The sequence below is a fragment of the Ceratosolen solmsi genome, unplaced genomic scaffold, assembly GCF_000503995.2.
Source record: "Ceratosolen solmsi marchali unplaced genomic scaffold, CerSol_1.0 scaffold29, whole genome shotgun sequence".
Taxonomy (NCBI): Eukaryota; Metazoa; Arthropoda; class Insecta; order Hymenoptera; family Agaonidae; genus Ceratosolen; species Ceratosolen solmsi.
The window spans coordinates 11,873,330-11,889,670 of NW_011948417.1; the positions used below are offsets into that span (position 1 = coordinate 11,873,330).

The window sequence follows — 16,341 nt, forward strand, 5'->3', positions numbered from 1 at the left end:
TTTGTTTCTATAAATTTTACATACAAAATACAAAAATTACGCCAAATTATAAATATTCCGCACCCAATAAAAACTGTTATATAAATATATAAAATTTCAAAATACATAATAAAATTTTCTATAAAATATTTTTGTATATTTATGTATATATGGAATATTTCCTTAAAAAATAAAGAGAAAATTAAAAATATAGTATAAAAGTGAACAACAATTTATTACTTATTTATGTACAAATGTATTTTTATGAATTGTTTATTGTATACAAAATTATATATAAATTGGGAATACATTTATATAAAGTCATTTAAGGAGCAACCACATATAAGATAAATAAATTAATATATGTAAAAAAGCATATTGGCAAAATGTAAAAAGAAGGAATAACTCAAAATTTATATCATAGTATAATTGTAATTTCTTATATTATGATATCTATACTCACATAATTTTTCAAGTTTTTCTATTTATATTATTTTATAATTATTTATTCTGTTTTTTACTTAACATAAAAAAATTTCGTTATTTTATAAAAATAAAACTATATATTATCAAATTGAATTATAATGAAATTGTATACGAAATTTATTCACTTTACAATTATATAAAAAAATATTCAATTTATACCATAAATTGAAAAAAGACACATTAAAATAATGAGATTTATAACAAGTACAATAAGTAATTAAAAATGAACGATAATACTAAAACAAATATTTTAAACAGAAACTTCATTTATCGTACATGCAGAACAAGTATAGACTAAGATCTTTTTCGTATTTTAAATATCATTTTTTGCGATACATATCCTCATAATTCCTTGTTTTTTTAAGAATACTTTTTGTGATCATAAGTTGTTTTGTGATTGCTTTCTCAACATTTTTTTTGTTTTTATTTGACGCAGACAAATGTTGAAATGTATCTTCGAGTGCCCTTCTTGTTTTTATTAATCTTTTTTTTAATACAACGTTTTCTTGTTTTAACGTTTGAACTTCAAGATCTACAAGAGAAAATCATTTTTTGAAAATATTTTTTCAATCAAATTAATTTATTAAAAATTCATATTATAAAATGATAAATGATATAATTGTATACTTATAAATTATATAGATTTCTATGTAATTATATAGGTTATTTTATAATAAATAATGACTTAATTTAAGAAATAATTTAGTTTGAAAAATAAAGTAACAATTCAAAAGATGTACATGAACATTTTTAAAAATTGTTAAAAAATTATAAAAAAGTACTGCAATCATACTACCATAAACTACTGAATTATTTATAAATACAAATTAAACAAATGTGTTAAATATAATATCTATATATTATATCTATATCAATTTTAAATAATAAAATTAATTTTAATTTATAATAGAATATAAGTTCAACTTTAAGTAAAAATAAAATAATTATAAGATTAGCTTGTAACAAATAAACTAATTTTTTGAAAGTTAATATTTTTGCATAATTCACCTTCTATATTTAGTAAGTTACTACCATCAATGCTTTGAAATTTCTCAATGTTATAATTTTCATCATCGCTGAGCAAATTGGTCATAGATTCGGTAATTTTTAAAGTATCTTTAAACGGTCTTATCGATGTTACTATTGCGTCACTCTCAATACCTAAATCTGGAGAGCAGCTTGATTTATTCAAGTCACTGAATGTTGTATAAGGTACTGGTAACCAATAATGAGATTTCTTTACAATAAATAAAGTACATATTAAAGTAGACAATTAAAAAAAGGATAAAATACTTATATGTAATAATTTATTTTATACACCTTATGAGTATTATATTCATGAATATCTTCACATATTTGTTTCGTTGAAATATTAAATGGAAAAGATGAAATACCACTTGAACTTGGTGTAGAATCACTAGTTTCACAGACAATTACATTTCTTTGAATTTTTTTGTTAATTATTTCAAGTTCTTGTATTTTAGCTTTATACAATTCATTGATTTGGTTTAAATCTGATACCTTAATAAATTTTTAATTATCTTTAATATATCCAACACATATTACTTTCTTTATATTTAAATTGTTAAAATCATACATACTTCCTTGTAAAATTTATTTCTAAGTGTTTGAATTCTTATATCATAGCCATTTTCTGATTTTCTTATATCTTGTTCTAATCTAAGCTTTTCGTTGGTTAGTTTTGTATTTTCAACTAATATTTGACTATGATTTAAAGTAAGATGATCCAATTCTTTTGTAAGTCTTAAAATAATTGTTTTCGTTTCTTTATTTTCTTCATCTAGTTTCATTATTTTAGCTCTCAACTATTTATAAAATATATATGTAATTTTAAAATAAATAAAAAATTATATTTACAGTTACATACCACTTCATTTTCACTATTTATGGTATTATTTGCTTTTCTATCAGTATTATTTTTATATTGAAAAAGTTCAACTTTTTGATTGGAGTTTACTATAGATATATTTTCTACGTCCAAATGTTTATTTCCTAATTGTATTTTATGACTATTTTGTTTACCCTCTTTTTTAAAACTAGGGCATTTAAGAATTTCTTTAGCAATGGTGTTTTGCAATTTCTCGCAATAACCACATGCGTTTTTAATTTCAGTAAGCAACATCGATAATTTAGTTTTCTTCACCTGTGAAATCAATATATAAATTAACTAATCTAATTAAATTTATAATTTAAATGAAATAAGGCATACATCATCGAATATATTTTTTATCATTCCGTTTCTTAAGACATTTAATTCAGAGTATAAAAAGTTGTTTTTTTCATTAACATCACTCTGATAAATTCCATGACATGTGTAGTAATTTATAGAGTTTCCAGAGTCACTGAAAGTTTCTAAGAACTTGCAAGAAATTGGTTTATCTATAAATTTCTTCTCGATATTCAATAGATCCATTTTCGCTAATAATACCATTTTATCTGATTTAGAAAAAGTCTCTGAATTTGATGTAGTTAAAAATTGAGGTCGATATTCTATAAAATTATCAGATTCGCCCATTCTATCTGTTCGAACAATTCTATCAACCTTGTCAAAGTTTGCACCATTATTCGATTCATTAAATATTATTCCTTCAAAAGTATTCATGAAATTGTCTGAAAAAGTCTTGGAATTTATAAGCACATCGAATACAATCTTTTGTCTACTATTTACAATATCAATTGTTTGGTCGGTACTCTTCAACATATCATTCATAAATTTAACAAGTTTTTTTAATTGAGATTTTAAAACATAATAGTGTTTATTCCCATTACCTATAGAATTGCAAATTTCATTATCTATTTTATTAATAGGTTTTGAAATAAACTTCAACCATTTCAAATAATCGACTTCTTTTTCTAATTCATTTTTTTGGATAACAAGTTTATGTATATAATTAGTTATTGTTAAAACATTCTTAGATTTATCAGAATTAATATAATTAAGTTGTATAATATCATTCATTAATGAAACTTGAATACCGATATTATTTAATTCTTTTATGAGAGCATTTAATTGATATATAGCACTATATTCAGTAATATCTGACTTATTCATAATTTTTCCTAGATATCGAAATGATGTTATATGGTTATGTAATTTAGCAATCTCCTTATTTTTACTCCATAATTCAGTATTTACTAGTTGTTGTAAATTTTGCGTTTTTATTAGCAATTCTTTAGTTAAATGATCAATCTGATTTTTTCTTTCTTCAAGTTCCAAATTTTTTTCAATTAATTCTTTTCGAAGATCATCTATATTAATTAAATCTTTTGATTTTTCATTTATTCGATTACAGATTTCTTTTAATTTGTACAACTCTTCATTCTGGGTTTGTAATTGATCTTTTATAAAATTCTTTTCATACTGAAGACTTTCAATTTTTAGATCTTTATCTTGTAATCTATCAAGTAATTCCTGAAATTTAATCAATATTTGTTAGAATTAATATAGCTGTACTAATTCTAATAATATTTTAAATAGTTTTAAAGCTTATTAATTTACATTATCTATTTATATTTTAATATAAGTGTATATTCCTTAATACATCATTTTAATTAAAATTTTTCAAATTTTAGTTACTTTAGAATTTTAAATAGAAATTGTAAAATTACTTAATATGCATATCTTAGGTGATCGAACTAACAAAAATTATTTAATATTAAATAATAATAAATCATTTTTTAAATTTCAAATGAAACCAAAAGAATAGTTATATGACAACTTTTAGAAAACTATTCTAATTTTTTCTTACTATTTTGCCATTATTTTAAAACAAAAAATTTTTTTCTATCATAAATATTAATTATTCTTAACTTTAATGTTCTATACTTTTAATTTTAGTTCTTTATTCTTACGTCAGTTTCAATTTGTATCCTTTTTTCTAATATATTTTTCCCTGCTTTCATTGCTGCAATTTGGTTTTGGAGATCATTGATTTTGCTTTCCATTTCCTCAAATCGTTGCTGCACACACAAATTGTTGTCCAAGCATCAGTAAAACACAAACACATAATTTGTTATAAAGTATTTTATTCAAAAGCAGTGATAATTTACAAGTGTATAATTTTTAAATCTAAAAGTTATCACAATAAAGCGACGATAAAAACATCTAAAATACAAAAGCATACAGAAAAACTTAAACATATCAAGTATGGCTGAAATTAAAATCAAAACATATAATGCTTGAAGTTGTAAAGATTTAACAATTTTATTAAGTTTTCGCTTTCTTTTGCCAACATCTCGGAGGTACAAGAGTAACAATGATTGGATCCTAAAAAAAATGAGACCGTATAAGTATTTTTCGGCGGTAAAAATAATGCTATTTTTAATAGAATATAAATTAAATTAGATAATTTAAATAGAAACAAATATTCAATATAAACAGTGCAAGAGTCTGATAATAAAATATATAAAATCCGGTTCACTTCATCAATTTAATTATCGTAAGAAATATATTTTTGTTCATTTTTTTTAAAGCGAATTTATTAAAGTCTAATATAATATACTTTATTCCCGTTTTTCATTTTTATTTATAAAAATATCAACTAAATATTAATAAATTATGAAATAATAAATTATAAATGAATATATTTTAGAAAAATAATAGACTATTTTTAAATAAATAGTTCATTATCAAGTTCTTTACGGTCATTTAATTCTATCAAAACATCTCTTATATTTATTATGATTTTCACATACTATTAAAAACAAATGTATTTTAATTTAATATTTGTATATATTTATCAAATTAATGTATTAATATATGCGCGCGCGCATTGTGTGCATGAGTATGTATATCAAACAAATTTTAATTAATGAGAATAGCAAATCAGTAAGATATAGCATACAACATACCTTCATTCTCTCGAAAGCATACAAGCAGGTAAAATCATCATTGGTTTTTCTACTGTTCAGTAATTAACAGGTAACTTATTACTTAACTGAATACAAAATATCAGTCTTAGTATTATTATATGCGAATTTTCATAAAAAAAATGAAAAAATTATGTAGTTTTTCTTCTCTATCATAATCAGTTATTAACCACAGCGCGATGACCTTTAAAATATTGATAAATATCTAATATGCAAAAATAAAGTGTAGAGGACTCCATAATATAATTTCATATCATGTTTGGAAAGTTGATTATTAATTAATTGATTATTAATTAATATATTGCCGATGTAATCATTCATATTACAACCTTAAAATATTGAATCATTCAGTTTTGCAAATAGTTAAGTAATTTATGTGTATGCATTCATTGCTGACATAAACTCGAAGTTTCGTTGCTATCTTGTAATTAATTTACATGAAAAAAAGGTAAAAACAACATAGTTTAATTATAAAATCATTACGACACCAAAGAATAAACGCTTCTTTACTATTATTAGTATAGGTGAATTTTGTTATGCAAATAGACATCCACACCACAATATATAAATACAATAAAGATTATCAAATATAAATTATATGTGTAGACTTATTGTATACGGAGAATTATTTAAAAAATTATTTGTACATATTCTTTGAATATCTTGTTCAAATAAAATTATTCAACAAAGTATATATTTATAAAATAAACCAAATAACTTATATAAAATAACTTAATTTTGATAATGAAATTTCACATTTTTATTTTATGATAGTATGTATTGAAAAGTATTTAAGATGCATTTCCGTATTGTATAAATATTTATGTTAAGTAGATTAATAAATATTGAACATAAATAAATTCAGTTATAAAACAAAAATTAATTTATACGATTTAACATCATAAGAAATCTTAGGTTTTCAGTTAAAAGCAAAATCATGTTTAAAATAATTTGTAATTTTTTTATTTTCATTCATATTGTTTGAATTCATAATTGTTTGAATAATATTAATTTTTTCGTATTTGAGTCTTAAAACAATAAAAAAAAATTAATGAAAAGATAGATAACTCTGTTTTCCGCAATTAACACCATTACTTTTAAGTACAAAATAGAATTGTGATGATGCAAGGTACAATGGAAAGAAAACACGCAGAAAAAAATACTATTTAGCTGGTCTGGAATGAAGAAAGGAAAGAAACATAAACTTCACTTTTATGTGATAGCATGTAAACTAATTGCAACCATACTAATTTCCAAAATACGTTCAAGAGTAGAATTTCATTTTATAATATTTGAAAGTGTTTCTATCATCAGCTTATAAATAAGTGATTAATACCTGCGTATTGTGATCACGTTCGGGACCATCTATTAGTTCATTGCTAGAATTTTTTCGCATTGAAGTACTGATACTGCTTCTACCAGCCTTTGTATTTTCATTTTGTAATCTGCTAACTTCAACTTCTAAGTCCATGATTCTCCTATCTTTTTTGGCTTGTTTATCTTCGAGTTGTTCATGACGTTTTAGAAAGCCTTGAATCATTTGAATTGCTTTCTTGTGGTCAATTTCTAATTTCTTTAATTTCTGATCGGTTACATCAGCAGATTGCTGAACGCTGTAAAGCTTCAGCATTAACTGTTTCTTTGTTTCTTCTTTTTTTTTAATATCTCGATCCCTATCATCTAATTCCTAGATTTAAAATGTTCATATATTAAAAAAATTGTTTATAAATAGTCTTTAATTTAAACATATTTCAAATTAACTTTTTTTAACTCTTGAATGTCTTTTTTATCAAAACCATTGTTGAAATCACAGCTACCTCTAGTTCGTTCTATGCTAGGTTTCAAATCTGATGAACTATAAAAACTCTTTGTAGGACTGTTCAAGCTACATATCCTTCTAAAGTTTTGTGACTCTTCCATAAATGTTGATTGACTATCAGATGACAAACTCCTCTTTGTGGAATTATTTTCAAACTAAAGAAAGAGTTTATAATTAGTTATCAAACATTAATAATTAAAAAGTTTAGATAGTTACGTTTTATATTCTACCTGGGATAGAAGAGAGCGATTTTTACTGTTCAAATCTGTGAGAGCATCATCTCTTGATTTGATAGATAATCTTAATTGATCTATTTGTTTTTTTCGTTTCTCAGCTACTTCAGAAACTTCGTCATAAGCTTTACTTTTTTCTTCGAGCGAAACACTTTTCTGATCGATTATTTTATTCTTTTCTATAATTTCTTTTTTAAATTGTTGTAATAAATTCTCTGTCTTGAAAGCTTGCTCTTCTAATACTTTTAATTTTTCACTTAAAACTTCCATTTCACGATCTCTCTTTAATGATAACTTTTCTTTACATAGGATTTTTGACTCTAAACGATTTTTCAATTGATCTCTTTCATTCTCCAACTCTTGCGCCCAGTTTCTCTCCTCTTCTAAACTAGCTGATAGTTGTTTTAACTATAAAATAAAAAATGTCTTTATTTTTAGCCTTGTATAATATCCATATTTAAGCCTAACAAAATTAAATAATATTTTTACTTCAGATTCTAGAGAAGATTTAATCTCTTCTACTTTGTGTAATTTTTCTTCGTATTCCAAAGCTTTTTCTGGTGTAATTCCGAAAGTTTCTTCATAATAAGTGATATCGGTCAATTTTAATCTATTATCTTCAAGTTCTTATTTAAAATAAAAAAGTATACATATAAAATCTTAGAGGAAATTAAATTAAAATGATAATTTAGGTAAATGATCATATCACCTTTTTCAAGTTTATTTACTCTTTCTCGTTCTTGTTCAAGAGTCTGTTGATACTGAGTTTCATTTCGAGCATATACTTGTTTCTGCTCTTCAATAAGCTCGATGGCTTTTGCTGCTTGACTAAGAAGTTCCTGCTTCTCAATAAGTTCTTTTTTTAAAGATTCATTTTCAACCTAAACATAATTAAAATAGTTGTATTTTGATTTCTACTATTTTAAGACTACTAGAACTAAAACTGCCATAAACACAACTACGATCATAACCATAAACACGACTAGAACCATAACCATAACCACTACCACTATCAATAATATAACCTTTCTTCATATTAATGATATTACAAATCTTAATTTTATATATTCAAGAAGATCATTACATTATATAATATGAAGTATGCTTGACAAAAGAAACTCACCTTAAGTTCAATATTTTTTTTAATAGCATCTTCGTCAGCAGAGGTTATCCCCATGCGTTCTTCAAGAAAGTAAATTCGTAACTTCAAATTAAAATTTTCTTTTTTGAGGATTCCCAGATGATCCTCGCATTCCTTCATTGTTCTGCCGGGTCCTCCAATGCCTTGACTACTCATAATTCCTAGTGGAGATGTCTTGCCCGGTGTTTTAAGACTGGCACCTTAACAGCCAATTTTTGTAAAAATAATTTAAGCAAATAAAAATAATTCATAACAATGTGATTATTTTTTTATTTATTTTTAGTAATAATTTTACTTAATTACATTTTAAAAATATCTAAATATAAAACATAAATTATATTACGTTAATTACAAATTAAATTTTGTGTAAAAACGATTTATAATTTGTCTTCTAATATTATAAATTCATCTTTTCAATATAAAAAAAGAAAAAACACATTTAGATAAATTATCTATAATTGCAATCTGAACGTATCCTCAATTGAATGATTAAAATACTTGCGAACCATTAAAAATTTCATATATGTTATAAATTTATTATTATTTAGCAAGTTATATCATGTTTTTTATTGCGCTATCGAAGAAAATCAATAAACTAAAATACAATTTTTATTTTTCATAATTAATAATACAAGATCACTATAATTACTTAAAATAATAAAAATAATTAATTCATTTTCTTTTAGATTTACAGAGCATAGAAATGTAATATATCATACAATTAAAACAAAAATAGAAATATTTATAATTTATCCAGTAAAAGATTTCAATTTTTTCAATCATAGATATTTTTTTTGTATTAATTATATTAAGTTAAGTGTTAAAACATGATGATTATTATTATAAAATGAGATATTTATATTCCTTAATACAGCAAAAAATTAATATTCACAAGCATGCAATTTAACAGCGCGAAAATATCAAAGGAAAAATTGAATAATGAAAGCAGAAACAAAATAAAGTAGTAATAAAAACTTAATAAATTAATAAGAATAAATTTAATAATCACATACTATATTATATTACTTTATGAAAGGTGTGAATGGTGGAAATGAAGTTAGATAGCATAATTAAATGTAAAGGGATAAGAAGTCAGGAATAACATGAGTGAAGAAAAAAGGAAAGAAAAGAGGAAAGAAAAGAGGAAAGAAAATTAGTATATGTAATAATGATAAATAGCGAGATAAATAAAGATAGAATAAAATAAAGATAGAAGTAATAGCTTAATAATTAAGTTGGAAGAATAAAAGAAAAAATAAATGCTTAGCTGTTCGCGATTGAGAAAAATCTTTGGAATTTATTTATTGGAAAAAATTCCATCGGCTACCATTATGAGAAATATTGAACGGACATAAAATCTAAGAAAGTTTTCCCACGGTCGTTAGAGGTCGAAAAGGTTAGTATTAGTTAGTAATAGCAAGGTTAGTATACTATTATTCGTTGCACCACAAACGTAGTCATTGTTTTTAATGTAATTAATGACCCTTGCTATTTAATATTTTTAATATTTTAATATTTTGAGAGATTTAAGATATTTGAAAACAATCGAGTGAAAAACATTTCCTAAAATTCATTTCAACTCGAAACACGGCACGTGCGACATCCGGCAATCCTTATCACACGTGTGCCTTCAATGTCACTAGACAAGCATGCATTGTTGTCAAGCGACTTGCTAAATGTTGCCGCTTACATAGCCCAAGCGAATACGTTTGACCAAGAACCACCCCCCACCACGCTAAGTCCCGGAGAGGGGCAAATCTTCCTTACGAAGGCGTTGCCGCCGGAGATACTCTTTTCGATATTTTCATTGTCTAAGCCTAATTCCTTCGGAAGTGGGAAAAAGGACGTGCTCATTCATCATGCCGCCGAAAAGTGGTGCACCTTGATTGGAAAACTAAGACCAGAAGCTCCTTGAGTGGGGACTCATTGCGAGAGGCCTTAAAGGTGGGGACGACACAGCAGCAAAGGGCTGTCCGCGTGGAGAATTCGAGCAAGCTGTCCGTGTGGGCAAGCCAAGAGCTGTCTCTGTGGAAAAGTCAATTCGAAAGGGCTATCCACGTAAAGAAGCCAGGTCTGCGAGGAACTTTACTCATTGGTAACTAGTGATCAAGTATTTGCGGTAACCCACTGACTGGAAGAAGGTACATCAGCCTTGGTATACAACCGTCGACGGGAGTTGATGCTATCGCTTCATTCAGGAGAGGGCCAGACCACCACGCACGCACTCGCCTTGGTGCGTGCTTTTATGGAGAACTATTCATCCCAGCATCAGATCAAGGATACTGTATCACTGTCCGCGCGACCTACTCATTCATTACCAGTCGTAGCAAAACTGGCATGACGCTATTATTAACAATATATCACACTCTCTGATAAGGAGTGTGCAGTATTTGCTTATCTTTCTAAACCTTACGAATTCAACATCAACATCACGATCTCGAAGAGCATCTTGTGTAGTGAAACATCCATCACAAGAAACGTTTCAGGAAATCGCATCTTTACATTAGACTCAAGAAGATTCCAAAACACCAATATCTAATAAATTGTAAAATAAATCATATATTTAGCAAAACTCACGATATTTCTACAGCCCTTACACTTAACTCTTTCTCGGGCATCTGCAAAGGCGGGTGGCAAATTAAACTTATTGAAGCATTGGCAGTTCGAGCTAAGAATACTTCACTATTTTCGAACATTAGCCTATTCATACCATAGAAAGTAGAAAATGGATTAATAATGAAAAATAACAAGATTTGAAACTGGTATAGACGCGGAATCTGTCATCAAGGGAATTATTAACAAGTATAAGGCCTTTTTAAAAGAAGAGTTACATTTAAATATTTTATGTATGTAACACATGAGTTATAAAATAGGCCGTTCTCATATGTAGTCATGTACCCTTATCTGAATTGCTAATGTGAAGTGCTTAATGGTGTCGACGATGCAAAATTGGTAACTACTTTCATATCAGATTAATTGATGCTTTTTGTGGTATACTTATCACTATATATATTTATATTATTGGAACAAATATGACATGCCTGCAAGTTAGGATTGTTAAATTAAAAAAAAATTTTAATTAAATCTATAAAACAGAATCTAAAAATCACAATATAATTTCGTATAGACAAACTAAATTCCATATAAAAATATTTTCATTATAAAATCAATTTCATTATAATTTAATATGCAAAATTAAATTCAGATCTATTCGTTTATATACAATGTCACGTATAATCGAATGAAATTAATCCATTTTCAATTAATTCTATAGAATTGATAAATACAATAATTCCATATAATTTCAAAAAATATAAACTAAAGAGATTGGTTTAAAAATATAATTTACTCTTGATTTTAAAAATATTAGTTTTTTAAACTTGTACCTCTGAAGCAATGTAAGTCTATATTCTGCATCTTCATTTACTATCATTAAAAAAATATTATATATAACAGTAATAAATAAATAATAAACAAATTGTAAAAACATTCCAAATAATCCAAGGCTTATGGGTATCTGTTAGCTTCATTCATCAATATATACAATCGTTATACTAGTTTAATAAAAATTATCTATTAGTTCCATACTTTTCCCGAATTGTACAGAATCATGTAAAACTATATTATAATTTTAAATTCTTATGATTTTATTATAGGGACAAAATTCCACGTTTCGTAAACAGAATTAGGTAAAAGATTATTTTATTTGTTATATTTTCTTAATATTATATTGATTTCTCTTTGGTATTTATTTATGATTTTACTCAAAAGAATTAATGAAAAAAGATTAATTAAAATATTTTTAAAAAATGCTTTAAATATGCATGATATTTATTTAAGTTTAGTTTTTAGATTTCATAGTTTATCATTTAATATCATTATTTATAAATATACAGATTTAGAATGAATTGAAATTTTTATTTACATTCCTAGCTAATGTAATGAAATAATGAACAAAAAAATAAAAAATTATGATTATAATAAATATAATTTTTAATAAATGTAATATGTGCATCTTAAATATTTTTATTAAAACAAAGTTTTACTGAAAATTGTACATATTCAAATAAAAAGTTATTGTTAACAATATTTAAAATTCACAGGTGTATTTTTATTTTAAATTTTTGCATTTGAATAGTTTGTATAATATCTATGTATGACCCTATTATATACTAATTACTAATTTTATTACTAATCGAAAACATATTTATTAAATTATAAATTTAAGAAGCGAACTAAAATTATGTGAAACACATGTGAATTTAAATTATAAGAAAATTTAACAATTTAAAACATTTTGGATTTGTTCAATAAATAATAATATAAATTTTTTTAAATATAGTATTAATTATTGTTACGGATTACAGCAGTTATAAAAGGAATACAAAGTGGGAGAGGTATGAACGCGCGAACATTTCTTTGTAAACATTCGCCAACGAACTCGAAGAATGCTTCTATGCTGAAAAAACTCGAATATACGACTATAATTCCGAAAAGTAATAACAATGAACCCTACAAGGCTATGCCTTATTGACGTCACGACAAATATCGACATAGCAACAGCCACCGGCACTATCGACGCCGCTAGTTCGTACGAGAATATTTAAGCTGCACGTGCCGCGATTCCTCCTGGCTAGTACCAATCACGCACTCTCCACATCAGGCTCGCTATCCAACCTGCAATCGCCATTATGAAGCCGTAGCAAGCATCAAGCAATCTAAAGAACTAATAGCGATGCCACATCTATACCGGCACCCACGCCTCCGTAAGCAATGCCACTACGCTCGTTCTTACATCTTACCTCTACTCATTGGCTCACGCCCGCACGTAAGATACGCCACTTTGCTCGTTTTTACGGCTTACTAAACATCGGCTCCTGTAAACACGTAAGCACCAACCACACGAACGTGCACCAATACCACGACTACATCTGATCTCACGTACACAAGCAGTGACGTCACACAGACGTTCTCCCACCACCTAAGGAGAAGGAGAATCACGCTCTAGGCTATCAAGAATACACTTACAGACTTATCGCCACCAACTTTAATTGAAGAAACTCATCTATTCATTGTCTCATACACTCATTTCGATATCCATAGATCATTGACTATTTATTATATTTATTATATTCAATAAAGGGAAAGACAATAAACTCTAAAGGCAGTATTGAATTATTGCATTGCCCCTTCCACTTGCCAGCAAGCCTCTACCCACCATCATAAGGAGGTTTTTTAGTCTTATCCCAGAGAATTATATTTTTGTATTGTGAAAGTAAAAAAATTGAAAAAAATGTGTTTGATGCAAAGGCAAAAACTGAGAAGAGTTCATTTATACTACCTACTAAAAACTAACAAAAAACTTATTTAATGATTGCCAGAACAGTTGTTTTATTTTAAATAATTTGATAAAAATTAGAGTGAATAAGTATAAAAATATGTTATCTGAAAAGAATGCTTTAATTATCAGTCTAAAATCTTTACTAGCTAGTACAATTTTCGTAAAAAAATCAGAATATAAAAAACACGTTATAATAAAAAAATTAAAAATACCTATGAAAACAGAAATATAAATAATTATTTGTATAATTAGTTGGTGGAGAAAAAGAAAAAATATATAATTAATGCAAAAATATAATAATGGAAATCATTATTAAAATAAATCTAAAAGCAAATTTTTAAATATATAGTTGCACGCGTAATGTTAATGCTCCTTCGGCTCAATATTTTGTTCAGTTAAAACATCATTAGTAATCACATTAGACAAGTTAATATTGTTTTTATAAATAAATAAATAAAAATAAAGAAAATACACATTTCATGCACCTGACTAAGAATTGTGTATAAAATTAAATGAAACTTTGTATGCGTAAAATCATTTAAAATAGTTTTATCAAAACTAATTCCTAGATTCTAGAAAAAATGCCTGACAGATTTCTTATACTTGTAATGAAATATTATAAATAGTATAGTTTATTAAATAATATATAATATTATATAATATTAAAAACAATATATAGTGAATTCATTAATACTATTCATAACTAAAATTATTTGTTTAGAATTATAATTAATAAAAACACCGTCGTTAGTCTTTTTACTCTTCCGTTCTCAAGCATATTTTAACGTATTTTTTCGTTATCTAAAACGTATCTTTCTAGATATCTTGATTTGAATAAATTTAATAATTTTTTTCCAGCATAACTAAAAGTTATGAATATGTAGTAGAATTACCTAAAAGTCTTCTTTCAATAAATAAAAATATGTTTATTTAGCTTACACTAAAGAATTATTTATTAATTTTTAAAAAATTCTAACATTGATGATGATGTATTAACATAAGCCCAATATTTTCACCACAGCATTTTACAAAAGTAATAAAGAATTAAACAATACTGCATCAACTACATAAAGAAATTATTCTCCACGATACAACCATCGAGATCAGATTGATAGTAAGAAACTGCTCGTCATTCATAATCATATTTTTCATTACTATAATTAATTAAAATAAATAATAAATATTTTAATATTTAAATTATATTTATAACTTATAAACATTTATAGAAATATATAACACTAATTCTATAAATTTAGATATTTTAAAATTTTTTATTTATATTTTTAATCATTTAAATTCCTTTTTTAATACATGAAACTACTAATAGAATCCACTTATATTGAATTGATATCAGATTTTACTTATCTAAAATTTGCTATTAATACATATAATAGCCTTATAAATTAGATTGATTTGTACACGGTCGAATGTAAAATTTATTGTCAATAAAATTTATATTAAATTATTTTTAAGTTAAAAACAATCTTTTTTATACCTTTATTCGATAACAAAAAAAAAATCAATTAGTACAAAATTATTATGAAATTAATTAAAAAGGGAAAAAATTAAACTATTAAAAGAAAATAATTATTAATGTAATACATACAGCTACATAATGTTATGTATGTAATACATAATGTTATTACATACATAATACATAACCCTTATTGTTCGGGAATGTAAGAAAACTCCCAGCTCATTAAACATCTGGAAAATTCAAGATAAGAGTTCCGAAAAAGGCGTACTCTCGACTACTCGAGAAATAAAATTCAAACACGCCTCGGATTAACTAAATCTAAACAATTCAGCAAAACTTCGAATATCTAAAGAAAAACAATTCATAAAATATCCGGCGAGAATATGCGATCAAGTGTCTAACGAAACGCGTATTAAAGCTAATGCGACGATAAATTCGACGCGACCACGCCATAAAGTATCCATCGACGACAAGCCATAATACTTCTGGTATAAACAAGTCATAAAAATATAAGCAAAAAAATCACGTCGTTTGACATCCGAAAAAGGGATATTAAAGGCATACGCTGTTTCTCAAACCCAGCTACATGTGGCTCGGATAGTGAAGCGAGAACGTGCCAAAGAAGTCCCCCTCTCATGGTGGGAATGCAAGTAAGAAGCGCTCTGATTGGAGCCGCCAATAATGAAAGGATCAATTCGATTGGAGACGCTCAAAAAGAGGCGCTCTGATTGGAAACACCAAGAAGCAGGAATTTCATAAGGGCCACGCGGTGGCCGAGAGAATGCCTTCAAGAAAGACGCCAGCGAAGCGCACGAGAATCTCTTCTCACCAGAGAAGCCGGCAAGGTTGCTTCTCCAAGGGAATGCCAAATAACAAGGATGTAGACATACACAAGTAAAGACCGATTAAGAGGCAAAGCCTTGTCATATGCAACTCATAACAAGTGCAAGATAAGTGCAAATCAAATCATACACA

At 26.0% G+C, this 16,341-nt stretch overlaps 1 protein-coding gene across 1 annotated transcript in view; it reads right to left on the reverse strand.

The window, feature by feature from the left end:
* Nucleotides 1-697: 697 nt before the first annotated feature.
* The window catches only part of cnn (phosphodiesterase 4D interacting protein centrosomin), a 24,179-nt gene continuing 8,535 nt past the window's right edge, over nucleotides 698-16,341 (reverse strand). Inside the window, exons 3-15 of the mRNA XM_011496842.1 lie at nucleotides 8,531-8,748; nucleotides 8,117-8,288; nucleotides 7,897-8,033; nucleotides 7,405-7,815; nucleotides 7,117-7,329; nucleotides 6,692-7,042; nucleotides 4,339-4,446; nucleotides 2,696-3,898; nucleotides 2,354-2,629; nucleotides 2,067-2,291; nucleotides 1,786-1,986; nucleotides 1,474-1,702; nucleotides 698-997 (exon numbers count right to left, since the gene is read on the reverse strand). Coding sequence (XP_011495144.1) covers nucleotides 786-997; nucleotides 1,474-1,702; nucleotides 1,786-1,986; nucleotides 2,067-2,291; nucleotides 2,354-2,629; nucleotides 2,696-3,898; nucleotides 4,339-4,446; nucleotides 6,692-7,042; nucleotides 7,117-7,329; nucleotides 7,405-7,815; nucleotides 7,897-8,033; nucleotides 8,117-8,288; nucleotides 8,531-8,748 — 3,956 coding nt within the window. The 3' untranslated portion in view covers nucleotides 698-785. The remainder of the gene's footprint in view (nucleotides 998-1,473; nucleotides 1,703-1,785; nucleotides 1,987-2,066; nucleotides 2,292-2,353; nucleotides 2,630-2,695; nucleotides 3,899-4,338; nucleotides 4,447-6,691; nucleotides 7,043-7,116; nucleotides 7,330-7,404; nucleotides 7,816-7,896; nucleotides 8,034-8,116; nucleotides 8,289-8,530; nucleotides 8,749-16,341) is intronic.